This window comes from Trachypithecus francoisi, unplaced genomic scaffold, assembly GCF_009764315.1.
Source record: "Trachypithecus francoisi isolate TF-2019V2 unplaced genomic scaffold, Tfra_2.0 Lachesis_group11, whole genome shotgun sequence".
Lineage (NCBI taxonomy): Eukaryota > Metazoa > Chordata > Mammalia > Primates > Cercopithecidae > Trachypithecus > Trachypithecus francoisi.
Genome location: NW_022681456.1, coordinates 44,993,101 through 45,008,412, shown reverse-complemented (window position 1 = coordinate 45,008,412; position 15,312 = coordinate 44,993,101). Strand labels below are relative to the sequence as shown.

At 37.7% G+C, this 15,312-nt stretch overlaps 1 protein-coding gene across 2 annotated transcripts in view; it reads right to left on the bottom strand.

Annotated features, from left to right (window-relative positions):
* KITLG (KIT ligand) overlaps window positions 1-15,312 on the bottom strand; it is an 86,422-nt gene that overhangs the window by 37,012 nt on the left and 34,098 nt on the right. For both annotated transcript variants that reach the window (XM_033221116.1, XM_033221117.1), the window contains exon 2: window positions 12,188-12,301. In XM_033221116.1, the coding sequence (XP_033077007.1) occupies window positions 12,188-12,301 (114 nt within the window). The remainder of the gene's footprint in view (window positions 1-12,187; window positions 12,302-15,312) is intronic.

Genomic DNA, 15,312 nt, shown 5'->3' with positions numbered 1-15,312 from the left:
ATTTAGCCAACAACTGACTGAGCTCATTGGGTATTAAGATAACATATGTTCAAAAGTAGTTTTGCACCATTACGTCATCAAGGGTCTGTCTTGCTTTGTAGACTTATTCTTTCCTTCACCTTGTCTCTAAAAACTTTATCTTCCTTACAGAAAGCTAAGATCATATTCATGGTTGCTAGACTAGGTCATCTCACACAAGTTTACCGTAACACTTTCTGTATTATTCTGCTTGGTCTTGTCAATAGCTTCTAGAATCTGAGAACAATTTATTGATAAATGAATTTAGGCATGGTCATAAGTAGTCAGATGGGAGTTAAGGCAGTAACTGATCTCATCGTGCTTACTACCATCCTACTTCCAGTAATGCTACCCTACACTCATTTCAGCTCTGAACTGAGACATTTGGTATGGTTCCTCTTCCCTAAGTTCACATAATCATAAAATAGTAACAGTGCCTAACACTTATCAAATATTTACTATGTGCCAGGCACTGTGCTCACTATGGGCTTAGGCTACATTATTACAATTTATCCTCAGATCGCTCTGACATATTATCTCTATTTAACAGATGAAGAAACTGAGGCTGGAAGAGGCCAAGTGACTTGACTAAAGTCACACAGCCATCACATGTTAAGTCTAGACTAGAACTCAGGTCCCCTGAGAGCAGAGCCTTCCTTGTCTCAGCTCCACTACATATGTTCACACTCTACACCCTCTAGGCACTTGTTCTGAGTATTTTCCACTTGTGAATCTTCACCATCAACCCTCTTCATGCCACCCTAAATCAAATACTAGAATCTGTGCTGCTTTTTTTATTCTTTTTTTGGGGACAAGGTCTCACTCTGTCACCTAGGCTGGAGTGCAGTGGCACGATCTTGGCTCACTGCAACCTCTACCTCCTGGGCTTAAGGAATCCTCCCATGTGTCAGCCTCTGGGATTACAGGCACGCACCACTACACCTGGCTGATTTTTGTATTTTTAGCAGAGAAGGGGTTTTGCTATGTTGGCCAGTCTGTTCTCAAACTCCTGGCCTCAAGTGATCTGCCTGTCTTGTCTGGGCCTCCCAAAATGCTGGCACTACAGGCATGAGCCACCGTGTCCATTCCATTGCTGCTAATTGAAAACACATCTGAGCTGCCAGACACAATGGCGTTTTTTTTTTTTTTTTTTCATTTATTTTTGGAGTTAACTCCCTCATTCTTTACACTTAACTTTCTTCCTCTCAAACTTTCTACCAGGCTTCCATAATTTCTTTTCTCTTCTTAATCTTCATCCTCATCTTTGAAAAGCAAATGGGTCTAGTCATTTTATGTAAACCCTAGTGACAAGGACAAAGCAGACCTGTTGCAAGTGTGAAAGCAACAACTGAGCAGCAATATTCTATCTTATCTTGAATAAACCAGGTAAATTAAAGGCATTCCACACAGAAAAGTGCAGCAAGAAGTGGTAGGTATTCTGAACACAAGCTGCTTGAAAATCCAGCCCTTTCTTAAGCATAATTTATATTATTTTAAAAATACAAAAATACAATCAACTAGATTAGTATTTAGAAAGTGTGGGATCTGAGTATATGTCTAAAAACCAAAGAAAATGTAAAGAGTATGCTGACCAATTCCATTTCATGAATAATTTATATACAAATATTAGTTCAAATAAGGCTTATAGGAAGTTCCCTGACAAAAACACTGGAATCTATACTCTACCACTGGCGGTGGGACAGTGTATAATAATAAAGTAATTTCTTTGTTAAGCTGATTTGCTGATATTCAGTTTCTGGTGAGATTGAAAAATAATACTGTTTTTGAAACATGCTTTATAATTTAAAATAAGTTTTCATATACAATCTCTACCACAACCCCATGAGAGATCATATTAAGCTTATTTTACAAATGAGGTCATAGAAACTCAGGTTAACTGGTATCCGCAAGGTCACAGGCATTAGGAGTAACTGGTGCAGGTAGGATGCAAACCCTGGCTTTCTGTGCTGGGGCTCAGCACACCTACCTATAGCGCTGTATCCCCGTTATTACTTTCTTGGTTTTCATTGGTTTCTTTCTAATTGCATTTGGAAGAGAACTTAGAAAGTCAAGTTGTAGATATTTGTGGTCACTTAATAAATTATTGTATTAATATTACTTTCTAAGCATTTAGAATCTCTAATCTGAAATCTAAAATAAAGCTGCATACATACAAGCCATGTGATCTTTGACAAAGTCAACAAACATACACAATGGGGAAAGGACTCCCTATTCAATAAATGATGCCGGGATAACTGGCTAGCTAGATGTAGAAGAATGGAACTAGACCCCTACTATTCACCACATACAAAAATTAACTCAAAAGGAATTAAAGATGTAAATGTAAAGCCCCACACTGTAAAAATCCTGGAAGAAAACTTAGTAAACACCATTCTGGAACTGGCCTTGGGGAATAATTTATGACTAAGACCTCAAAAGCAATTCCAACAGAAACAAAAAATGACAATTGGGAGCTAATTAAACTAAAGAGCTTGTACACAGCAAAAGTAACTATTAACAGAGTAAACAGACAATCTACAGAATGGGGGAAAATATTTGTAAACTATGCATCCAACAAAGATCTAATATCCAGAACCTATAAGGAACTTAAACAATTCAACAATCAAAAAATAACCCCATAAACAAAAAGTATGCAAAAGACACAGATATTTCTCAAAAGAAGATATGCAAGGGGCCAGGAAACACATGAGAAATTGCTCAACATCACTAATCAATAGAGAAATGAAAATGAAAACCACAATGAGATACCATCTCATATGGGTTAGAATGGCTGTCATGTTGGTGGGAGTGTAAATCAGTTCAACCATTGTGGAAGACAGTGTGGTGATTCCTTAAGGATCTAGAACTAGAAATTCCATTTGACCCAGCAATCCCATTACTGGGTATATACCTAAAGGATTATAAATCATGCCATTATAAAGACACATGTACACGTATGTTTATTGTAGAACTATTCAAAATAGCAAAGACTTGGAACCAACCCAAATGTCCATCAGTGATAGACTGGATAAAGAAAATGTGGCACATATACAGCATGGAATAATATGTAGCCATAAAAAAGGATCAGTTCATGTCCTTTGCAAGGACATGGTTGAAGCTGGAAACAATCATTCTCAGCAAACTATCACAAAAGCAGAAAACCAAACACCACATGTTCTCACTCATAAGTGGGAGTTGAACAATGAGAACACATGGACACAGGGAGGGAAATATCACATATCAGGGCCTGTTGGGTATTGAGGGACTAGAGGATGGATAGTACTGGGAGAAATACCTAATGTAGGTGATGGGTTGATGGCTGCAGCAAACCACCATGGCACATGTATACCTATGTAACAAACTGCACGTTCTGCACGTGTACTTCCGAACTTAAAATATAATTTTAAAAAATGCCAAAAAGCGACAGATGCTGGTGAAGCTGCAGAGAAAACGGAATGCATATACACTGTTCAGACTCTTCGGAAAGAAGTTGGGGGATTTCTCAAAGAACTCAGAACTACCATTCAACCCAGCAATCCCATTGCTAGGTGTATATCCAAAAGAAGTCCTTCTACCAAATAAACCCATGCATTTGTATGTTCATCACAGTACTATTCACAATAGAAAGTCATGGAATCAACCTATGTGCCTATCATGAACTGAATAAAGACAAAGTGATACATATACACCATGGAATACTATGCAGACACAGAAAAAGAATAAAATCATGTCGTTCGCAGGAATATGGATGCAGCTGGAGGCCATCATTGTTAGTGAATTAACACACGAATGGAAAACCAAATATTGCATGCTCTTACTTAGAAGTGGGAACTCAACACTGCATACTCATGGAAATAAAGATAGCAACAATAGATACCAGGGACAACTAGACAGGAAGAAGGAAGACAGTGTTAAAAAAACTACCTATTAGGTACCATGCTCGCTACCCAGGTGATGAGATCAATCATACCCCAAACCTCCACATCACACAATATACCCAAGTCATAAACCTTCAAATGTAGCCCCTGCATCAAAAATAATAGTTGAAAGTATATTAAAAAGAAAAAACCACAAATATTCTAAAATCTGAAAAAAAATATGAAATCTGAAACACTTTTGGTCCCAAGCATTTTGGGGAGGAAATATTCAACACTGTAGTATACTGATTCACCTTCCAGAAAGCACAGCTAACCATGCAATAAATTCTGCTTCTCTTATATATATCACAGAGCGAGCCTATGGCCTGGAACTTGGAAAATATTCCTTAGAGGCAGTGAATTTAATGTGTGGATTAATAGCACAGGTTCTGGAGACAGACCACTCAGGTTGGATCCTGGTGCTGCAACCTGCTAACTCAAAAGTCTTAGGCAAGTCACTTCATCTACTTTAACCTAAATTTTCACATGTGTCACATGGGAATCATGTAGAATCTAGCTGACAGATTTATAAGGATTAAATAACTCATGTAAAATACTAAGTGCTTAGTTAGGCATGGTATGTGAATGAGTATGAATTTCTATGAATACTAAATGCAAGGGAGTGGGACATTCTAGATAGAGGAAGGGTCCTGTGCAAAGGCAAAGAAATGGGAAAGCTCATAATGTGTTAGTGAGACCAGATAAGAGATAAGAGATACTCCAGGAAAACTGCATTTGATAGAGACCCTCCAAATGTTGAGCTAAGGAGGTCAAATGGGAGGTAGTAAAGTACAGTAGGAACAGTTCTACCACCAGAACTCTACAGCAAATCGCTTCTGCTTAGACATATAGCATCATCTCTGTGGAAGTTCTACTCCCTGCCTGTAAAATAAAGAGGGCAAACTAGATAACTTCTATAAATTCAATCTGGTTTGACTTCCTTATGTAAGTGGTGATGCAACACTGAACATGTTTCAGCAAAGGAATATGGTAGTAAAATAGAAAGATTAGTACGGTAAGACAGTTTGGAGCAAAGAGAAAACAGAGACAGACAAAAGATTAGAAGACCACTAGGAATCTGAATATACATTAAATATTTACATGTAAACTAGAAACTAGAAAAGCAGGAGCCAGGTCTAGAGTCCAGGGAAGTATTCCCTGTTGGTAGGGTTAAATGGATAAGTAACCAAGGCTACATATTTTTAAAAACAAATCTGTTCTACTAAGAGAAATTCATGGAAAAAAAAAAAAAATTAATTGACGGAAAATTTTACCAAAGGCTAACTCATTGTAATGAGTTTTGGTTTGGAGTGCAAGGATGTCAATACTATGCCAGCTTGTAAAATAAGAAAATGCAAAAACAAGTCACTGGATGATGAGCTAACTGTGCTGGTGGGCCCCATTTACTGTCTTCTTTGGATGTCCTAAGGATTGACCATGTCCAGTGACACTGGAAAAATATCCACGGGAGAACAGTATTCGGAAATGCTGGAGACTCGGCCAAGAAAAAGTCTTTGCAAGCCAAACTGGCACGGGCTGCATACCACACCCTGCAGGTATTTGGACTCAGAAGAAAAATAACTCCACGTCAGAACACCTAACTTCCTCTCTAGATCACTGATCTAAAAACCTTTGAATCTCATGGTTCACGTGTCACCGAGGTCCCTAAATCTCATGAGATCAGTGGCCACTTGGACATTTTGCAAGACCCTTACTTGTTTCAGCTGTCTCTCCCAAGTCCAAGGCAGAAATCAAAATCCAGTAGTGATCTATGACTCCCTTGACACTTTTATAAAATGCTGTGCATATGTCAACTCTTCTGGGGAAAGAGTCCATGATTGTCAGACCTAGCACTGTTTAATAATCATGGCTATAGAGGAGAAAGGCTCTACGCTTCTATCTAAATGTCATTGTTCACTCATATACAGTAGCTTACTATAATGTTAGTTGTTCAGCCTTCAGAAATAACACCCCCCAAAAAAGCTTTTTGCTTTTTTGTTTCTACTAAAAATTTATCTACCACTAATATTGACTAAAAATTTAACCAACCTGGTGCATTACCACACCTGTATAGTTTTCAAGTGTAACTGGACTTTTTAAAAATGGTAACTCAATTCGTGATTTTACAAAATTGGCAGGGCACAGTGGTTCATGCCTATAATCCTACTGCTTTAAGAAGCCAAGGTGAGAGGATCGCTCAAAGCCAGTAGTTTGAGACCAGACTTGGCAACAAAGTGCGAGTCCCTCTCAAGAAAAAAATTGTAAAAATTAGTCAGGTATGGTGGCAACTACTTGGGAGTTCCAGCTACTACAGAGGCTGAGGCAGGAGGATCACTTGAGCCCAGGAGTTTGAGGCTCCAGTGAGCCATGACTGACCATTGTACCCCAGACTGAGTGACAGACATTTTGTCTCAAAAAAAAAAAAAAAAAAAAATTAAGATGACAATTTTAGGAGGCTTTTCAAGATCATCTTTCCTCAGTAAAGAATATCTAAATAAAGATAGATAACCATTTTTCCTTTCAAATAGAAGAGATTATAAACTATCATATTTAGGGAGTGTATAATACCTCATGATGATGACATACCTTATGATGATGACCTACCATATGATGACATACCTTATGATGATGATTCCAGTTAAGTAGTACTAACTGAGCTTCTATAATATGATAGCTTCCTAATCACAGTAAGATAAGGTGACTACTATTCAGGAAATAAAATTCAGTAGGTTACAATGATAATTCATTAATTGTGGTTGATATTTACATCTGAAACTACTGGGAATGCATTATAAATTATGAACTGCATTACTGTGCTGCAATGATACGTAGTTAGGGGGTCAAACCTCTACTCAACTATTTCCCAAGTGATAATGATCAGGTTGCTAAATACCACTAGATCTCAGCTTTCTAACCAATATACTGGGCCTAAAAACAGTTACCTCATAAGGTTATGAAAAGTAAAGGAGACAATCCATGCAAAGTGTTTCTGCATGGTGTCTATGTACTTGTAACTATTGTTTTAAAAAACCAAGGAGCAGGCTGCGCATGGGGGCTGACACCTGTAATCCCAGAACTTCAGGAGGCAGAGGTGGGAGGATCTCTTGAGACCAGGAGTTTGAGAACAGCCTGGGCAACACAAAGGGACCCACATCTCCACAAAAGATAAACATAAAAATTCAAGGAGCAGAAGACACATTATCTAAGTAATTTATTCTATAAAGGAAGAACAGTGTTTTCCTAACAATAAGACTGATACTCTTAATAATATAGCAATCTATCTAGAGAGTTTTAATAAATATTATTTCCAATAGTCCTTTTTTAAAAAAATACAAAATGTCCTTAAATTTTAGCTTTAAATAGAGAAAGAATTTTCTGCTGACCACAGGAGCAGAAATTAAAATGCTAAATATTGCAACCTAATAAAATAAAATTTGAAAACTATCTTTCAAACTATTATTTTTCACAGGTCAAACAAAATTATGTGAAATCTTCACTATTAATGATATACATAGGTCATTTGAAGAAAAGTTTAGAATTCCTCCAGAAATGGGGACATTCAGGGACTCCAATTCTTCACTTTAATGCAGTAGTAATTCTATTTGAGGAATATAATATTTGAAGAGAAAAATAATCAGAATTAATCAAGACTGTCTATTCAAAGTGTGAAAATGTGTTATCTAAGGATATTTTTATAATCTCTTATTATGTTAATCTCCATGAATCATGTATAAATATAGCCAACTTGAATTAAGTACCTACCACAAGACCAGGAAAACAATAGGTTCCTTTGTTCTAATGCTATCTTACTAATTTGTGGAATGACCTTGAAAAGACAGAATAATTCCACCTTTACGAGATGGGGACGGGACCTTAAGAAACGTTTTGAGGAAGACAAGTCATTACCCAATAGAAAGTTAAAGACAAAAACGTTTTTTCTCTTTAGCAGCAAAATCATATTGAGTTAAACTGCCTCAGATGAAGAAACAACATCATCACAAACAAAGAGTAGGGAGAATACACAGAGAAAACTAGTTTGAACTCTTTCAATATTTGAATTTCCTTCTTATATGAACAATTACAACTACTAAAAGCTGCAACCTAACTATCCCATAGATACAAGTTATGAAAACTTGATTCATCCTCTTCCCAGATACTTGACCCTTTCTTTAGGTAAGTCTGAGTTTACCATTTAAAACAAGTCTTGCAACACTTTTTTTAGAAACAAAGCAAAATGTTCTGTAAATAGATGAACTATTATGCTTAGTAAACATGCCAGAAACATTTCAAATGAAAACCATGGGGACTGTAGGGGCAGTATAAAGTGTTCAAGAAGAAATTTAAAACAATTGACATTAAAGTCATAAATCATGTGCTTCTGTGACATGAGAATCACTTCAAGCAAATAAACTTAAAGTGTGTGGGCACAGTGCAAGTTGCCACCTAATGCAAAGACGGAACTGGTAGAGGTTGCAAAGGAATGATTTCCATTGAAGGAATAACTGTGAGCAGAGGCAAAAATCAACTGTCAGGCTACTTCCTTTCCCTCACATAAAATGTAGCAAGGTTATGTCTGCAAAGCAAGATCCTCTCATCCTATATAACCTCCTTTAGTCGAGTCATTATTGAATTATTCCAAGAGATGCAACCTGAAAAAAAAATCATTATGGAATAAAATAATTTCAAAGCTGAAAAGAGCCTCCAAATTTCTCTGATTTAGTAGTTCTCATCTTCTTTGGGGCCATAGATTTATCTGAGAAATGATAAAACCTACACACTCTCCTGAGAAATGAACATAAGGCATACAAAGGTAGCACAATTCTGAGCTTCATGTGTAAGCATTTGAAGTTTATCAGTCCTAGATTAAGACCTATTGATCATGTCCATGTTCCTCATTTGAAAAATTAGGAAATTGAATGCCAGAAAGATTCAGTGATTTGTCCAAGGCCACACAGCCAGGTGATAGTGGAGCTGGCATTAAAACAACCCAGTAATCCCAACTTCCATCAAGATGCTCTGCCCCAGCATTCTTTAGAGAAAGGCTGTGATTATCTACATCCATAAATCTCAACAGTCACTCATGTTGCTGCTTGAATAAATGAAATTAATAAGTTAGGATAGGAACACTCCACTTCTTTTCAAACATTAACACACACACACACACACACACACACACACACACTATAAGCATTATTGCCTAAGCAGTCCTGATACTTCTACATAAATAACTTTTATGTAGATGCTCATTGGAAACATTAGCGTTCTTACACCCCATCTCCACAAGTTGAGATTCGGAATAGTGATGCTCTTAGAGCTGTACCTTAAATAACTCCCTGAGAGACTGTGATCTGCTGGTTCTAAAGTAATGACCTACTTTAAAATTTTGAAGATTTGTATTAATCTGGCATCCTTATAAATCTATACAACACAGATAACTAGTCATAATAGGAGTTGAGATTAAATAAGAGTCAAGACATTTTCGTTTCTAAACAATGACAGAAGAGACCATCTAGAGCAACTGCTCTTAAGCCTCCTTTCAGAAATTTGTTAAAAACATAGATGCTTGGATCCCTTTCTCAGACTTATCAAAGCAGTTTCTTACTGTAGGTCCAGGCACTTGCAATTTTTAAATTATTATTATACTTTAAGGTCTAGGGTACATGTGCACAACGTGCAGGTTTGTTAACAACACGTAGGTATACACATGCCGGGTTGGTTTGCTGCACCCATCAACTCATGATTTACATTAGGTATTTCTCCTAACGCTACCCCTCCACCAGCACCCCACTCCCCAACAGGTCCCAGTGTGTGATGTTTCCCGCCCTGTGTCCATGTGTTCTCATTGTTCAATTCTCACTTATGAGTGAGAACACGTGGTGCTTGGTTTACTGTTCTTATGATATTTTGCTGAGAATAATTGTTTCCAGCTTCATCCATGTCCCTGCAAAGGACATGAACTCATCCTTTTTATGGCTGCATAGTATTCCATCGTGTATATGGGCCACATTTTCTTTACCCAGTCTATTACTGATGGACATTTGGGTTGGTTCCAAGTCTTTGCTATTGTGAATACAGGCATAATTTTCATCAGCATGACAGGTGATTGTGATGCTCATTAACGTGGAGCACATCATTTCTTCTTCACTCATGCAGCAAACATTTAATGAACACCTTCTACTTTGCTGTCCCCACCCTTCTCTTAAAGAATCACCATTAAAATTCCCAGATGAATAATTTAGCCAACAACTGACTGAGCCCATTGGGTATTAAGATAACATACATTAAAAAGTAGTTTTGCACCATTACATCTTCAAAGGTCTGTCTTGCTTTGTAGACTTATTCTTTCCTTCACCTTGTCTCTAAAAATTTTATCTTCCTTACAGAAAGCTAAGATTATATTCATGGTTGCTAGACTAGGTCATCTCACACAAGTTTACCATAACATTTTCTGTATTATTCTGCTTGGTCTTGTCAATAGCTTCTAGAATCTGAGAACAATTTATTGATAAATGAATTTAGGCATGGTCACAAGTAGTCAGATGGGAGTTAAGGCAGTAACTGATCTCATCGTGCTTACTACCATCCTACTTCCAGTAATGCTACCCTACACTCATTTCAGCTCTGAACTGAGGCACTTGGTATGGTTCCTCTTCCCTAAGTTCACATAATCATAAAATAGTAACAGTGTCTAAGACTTACCAAATATCTACTATGTGCCAGGCACTGTGCTCACTATGGGCTTAGGCTACATTATTACAATTTATCCTCAGATCGCTCTGACATATTATCTCTATTTAACAGATGAAGAAACTGAGGCTGGAAGAGGTCAAGTGCCTTGACTAAAGTCACACAGCCATTACCTGTTAAGTCTAGACTAGAATCCAGGTCATGCACAAAAGTTAAATTTTAAACACATACTGTCCTTTTAGTGTTGTTTCTTGGGTCACAAACTAACAAGCAACTCAAGGAAAAAATCATGATCTGTTTTTAAACAGTACTTTTTTTTTTTTTTTTTTTTAAATACGCCCCCCTCACCCCCACCCTATACACAATAGCTAACTGGGTATATACCAGGCAACTCTTGCATGGCTTTGCTCACAGTTCCCTCAAGTAAGACATACTGATACATCTGCTGCTGCTATATGGGAGAATGCTTTTAAACCTTAACTCTCTAGGTCCTAAGGCATTTGTATAAACTGTGTCTGTAGGTTTCTACTTCTATATTGAGGCTAAGCTAGCAAGACTTCAACAGTGGCCTTAAACTTCTGTTTTGAAGTTCTATTATAAACCCAAAACAAAACACACACACCGGAAAATATGTATCAAGAAGAGGGAAGATAAATAGAGCCCCTTCTACTCCTTATCCTATTACCCCAACAAATAAACTTTTCATCCCTTTCTCTACATCACAACCCTCATTTCTTACCTATTCTCACATCACCTCGGTTCTCCAGTCAGTATTTAAATAACCAGGAATTTAAAAAAAATTGCCTCTCAAGCTTTGTTCATCCTGAAATCATACATGGTTCAAACAAGCATGTAAGATCTCCCCTAGATCGTGAGAGTTGGGAAGGATGCATTCCAGATGTGTTATGCCCTCTCTGTGGCTTGATCTTGAGAGAAAGCACCTGGAAAAGCATAGCATGGAGCTGGCAGTGACTTAGGGGCAGCAATGCAAATGGCTTTCGCTGAGGGAAGAGTTCAATGTCACAAACCAGGGAGATGAGTCCCTTCAGCATGTGGGCAATGAATCACCTCTCTATGTTCCCGGAAGAAGCAAACGCCCACTGACACGTGACAGGGTCTTCATACTGATGGAATGGGGAGAATAGCCATTTCAGATTTCCTTTCGTTAGGCTTTTTAGAGAAGAGTAGGAAGACATGTGAAGGGGAAATAGAACATGCTGGGGAACCCACTGGAGAGATTATGGGGAACAAGCCAGGGCAAGCTCATCAGCACACAGCGAACTCTCCAAGGTCCTTCACTGCCTATGAAGGAGGGCGAGAAGACCAGCAAAGAAGCAGTCACAGCAGTGGTGTGCAACTAGCCAGTTTTACCAACAAATTATCCATGACCTTAAATATCTCACTACCTGCTTTCTATAAACCCTTTATAGTAACCCAATGATTCCTTTCTCCACCTTAGGAAAACAGTACTTTGGGGCAAGAAAAATCTAAATCTTTGATCAACAAGCACAGGAAAAAGAGCCACAGCTCTTTTTACACGGCACTTTAAAGCATTCCTTACTCACCAATTTAGTGACGTCTTTTACATTATTAGTCACACGATTCCTGCAGATCCCTTCAGTTTTGACGAGAGGATTAAATAGGAGCAGTTGAAGATAAATGCAAGTGAGAATCCAAGTCTAAATGAAAACAGAAAAATTGCTTGGTGATCGTCAGTTAAAATATGTAATCATTCAAACTTTTAACATCTAATGCTTTGATGCACAAAAAGGCTGGTCTAACATATATACATATATATTAAATGCAATTAAATATTACACATTCAAGCTATGCTCACCAAAGTTTTAAAAAGCTTTTAGCTAAAATCCATTTTGAATTATTCTCTCAATGACAATATTGTTAACTTTTGTCAAAAACTTTCTTCAGCCAATTTCCCAATGGCAATTAGGAATAAACTTGTAACAGCATGTGAAAGACTTAGCCCTTAGGGTGTCTTCTAAAAACTAGAGAATGCATAAAATGTATACCTTATGGCACCAAAAGAAACATCTTATTTCTACTTTAAATGTAGACCGCTTGGCAAGTAGCAGTATAACCCCTGAGCAGTGCTTTAATTCAATAATCTACAATAGTACACCAAGTTAAAGTGACAGAGATGTGTATTTTTAGACCTAAGACAGAATTCCACTTAATTTGTGAGACATCAAAAGAATATTTTGAAACACAGCTTTTTAGCCACTTAAGGAAAATATTTCCTTAGCCAATAGGAAGGCATTCTTGAACCCTAGCAGAAAGTAATCTGTCTTCTCTCTCTCTCTCAAACACACATAACCTACACATTGGCTTGAAAACATTTTCTATCATATAGTTCTTTTAATGCATGACTTATTATTCCTTATTACACTATAGAGTTTCAAGGACTTGTGCATCTGATTTATCTTTGTAGTATCTTCACAACACATAACACAGTATCTTGCGTATAAAAAGCCCTTAATAAATATTTGCCGGGTGAATCAGTGGTCAAGGTAACAATATATTCTGATGCTCAAATTCAATAACCATTTATTGAACATGTATTATGCTACAGGAACAGGGCCAGTCACTAGGGTAACAAAGATGATGAAGATGCCCTTGAAACTCAGAGGCAGGTAAATAAGTAACACCCACACCTTGTGATAAACACTTTGGGAACACAGAGGAGGAAGCAATTAATCAATTAACCTTAAGGGGGAGAACCAGATGCAGGAAGACAGTGCCAAGAAAAGCGAGAGAGAAAATGTGACTGTGGCCGGATTTAGGAGGACAAGGAGGATTTGCAAGGGCTGACAAAAAAAAAAAAAAAGATGAGCGTTCCAGGAAAAATAAACAACATGACAAAACCATGCAGATGTGAAGACATCTTAAAATATGTGTGAATTCTTTTATGAGATACCATTCTTCTGTAAAATCTTTAAATTACACAAGAGTCCAGATGCACATGGCTAGAAATCTTCTCTATTATATAGCTAGCCATATTTAAAAGGAAATGCATTATTATTTTCAATTAATATCTGCATGCTAACTAGATATTATACTAGAACAAATAATGATTATTATTTGCTAAAATTTCTAAAACTACAATGCTAATTACATGGATAAAGTGGTTTGTATTCAAAATAAAAATCCTTTTATTCCCTTACCACCATGGTCTATTTTAGCAGTAATCCTGCATAATTTAATTTAAGGCTACTTTGAGCACTGTGGGGTCACACTCTTCATAGTATCATCTTTCTTGGACCACAGTGAAGACTAAGTTGTAAAAATTATTTCTGTCTGAGGATTCTTCTTTTTGGACAGACAACCCCTACATACAAACGCTCCGTTAATAACACAGTCTCACAGTCTTCCTTCACATGTGTAAATATAATTTAGTAAACTCAGCTTTCTTTTATATTGTCATTCCTAAGACATAACCTCCCTGGTAATAAACTTCTCTAAGCCCCTCTTTCCTGATGTGATTTGGGAACTTTCTCTAAGATATCTCTGTAATGGACCAATCTCAGAAATGACCATAATCACATCCCTGGCTCAAATAAATTTAACGGCAGAAATTCTGTTACTGGTCTTCACAATCCTTTACTCCTGGCCTTGAATAAATACTAAAGAAACATTTGTTCACTCATTCATCTAACAAGTATTTATTGAGTATCTGGTGTATACCAGGCATTGTTCTAGGTGCTAGGCCTATATAATGAACAAAAAAATCCTGCCCTCATAAGGCTTAGTTAACAAACATAAGTAACTAGGTTATACAGTATGTCAAAAGGTGTCAAAAGCTGTGGAAAAAAAAAAAAAAGATTAGAGCAAGGTTAAGGGGATTGGAATCATAATGTCTACTCTGCCTTACTGGTGATCTTGGGTTCAGAGTGACAATCACAGTCATGAGTCACAGGAGGCTTTGCTCAGCACCATGTGTACTACTGAGTTTTAAGAAAGGTTAGGTCAGCCGGTTGTGGTGGCTCATGACTATAATCCCAGCACTTTAGGAGGCCGAGGTGGGTGGATCACGAGGTCAGGACATCGAGACCAGCTTGGCCAACATGGTGAATCCCCGTCTCTACTAAAAATACAAAAATTAGCTAGGTGTGGCAGTGCACGCCTGTAATCCCAGCTACTGGGGAGGCTGAGGCAGCAGAATCGTTTCAACCCGTGAGGCAGAGGAGAGGTCACAATGAGCGAAGATCATGCCGCTGCACTCCAGCCTGGTGACAAAAGCTAGACTCCATTTCAAAAAAGAAGAAAGAAAGAAAGAAAGAAAGAAAGAGAGAGAGAGAGAGAGAGAGAGGGAGGGAGGGAGGGAGGGAGGGAGGGAGGAGGAAGGAAGGAAGGAAGGAAGGAAGGAAAGAAGGAAAGAAGGAAAGAAAGATTAGGTAATAAAAGAATACATACAGTACCAGCAGAGCCAACTCCCAGGCCATCTCTAATATCAGAAAGTCACTGAACACTCAGGGTATGTGTGGCAATGATAGGTGATGTTGGGTAGGTGATTCCTTCTCCTTATACCTTGCTAGCTGAGAAGCTTTTTAGGGATACGGGATGAACTTCTATTCATTTTCTAGAGCAGCTATCCCCACCAGTACCAGTCTCAACAATAAAATATTAATACATATCAGTGCATGATATATGCTTGTAATAAAGCACACATCAGTGC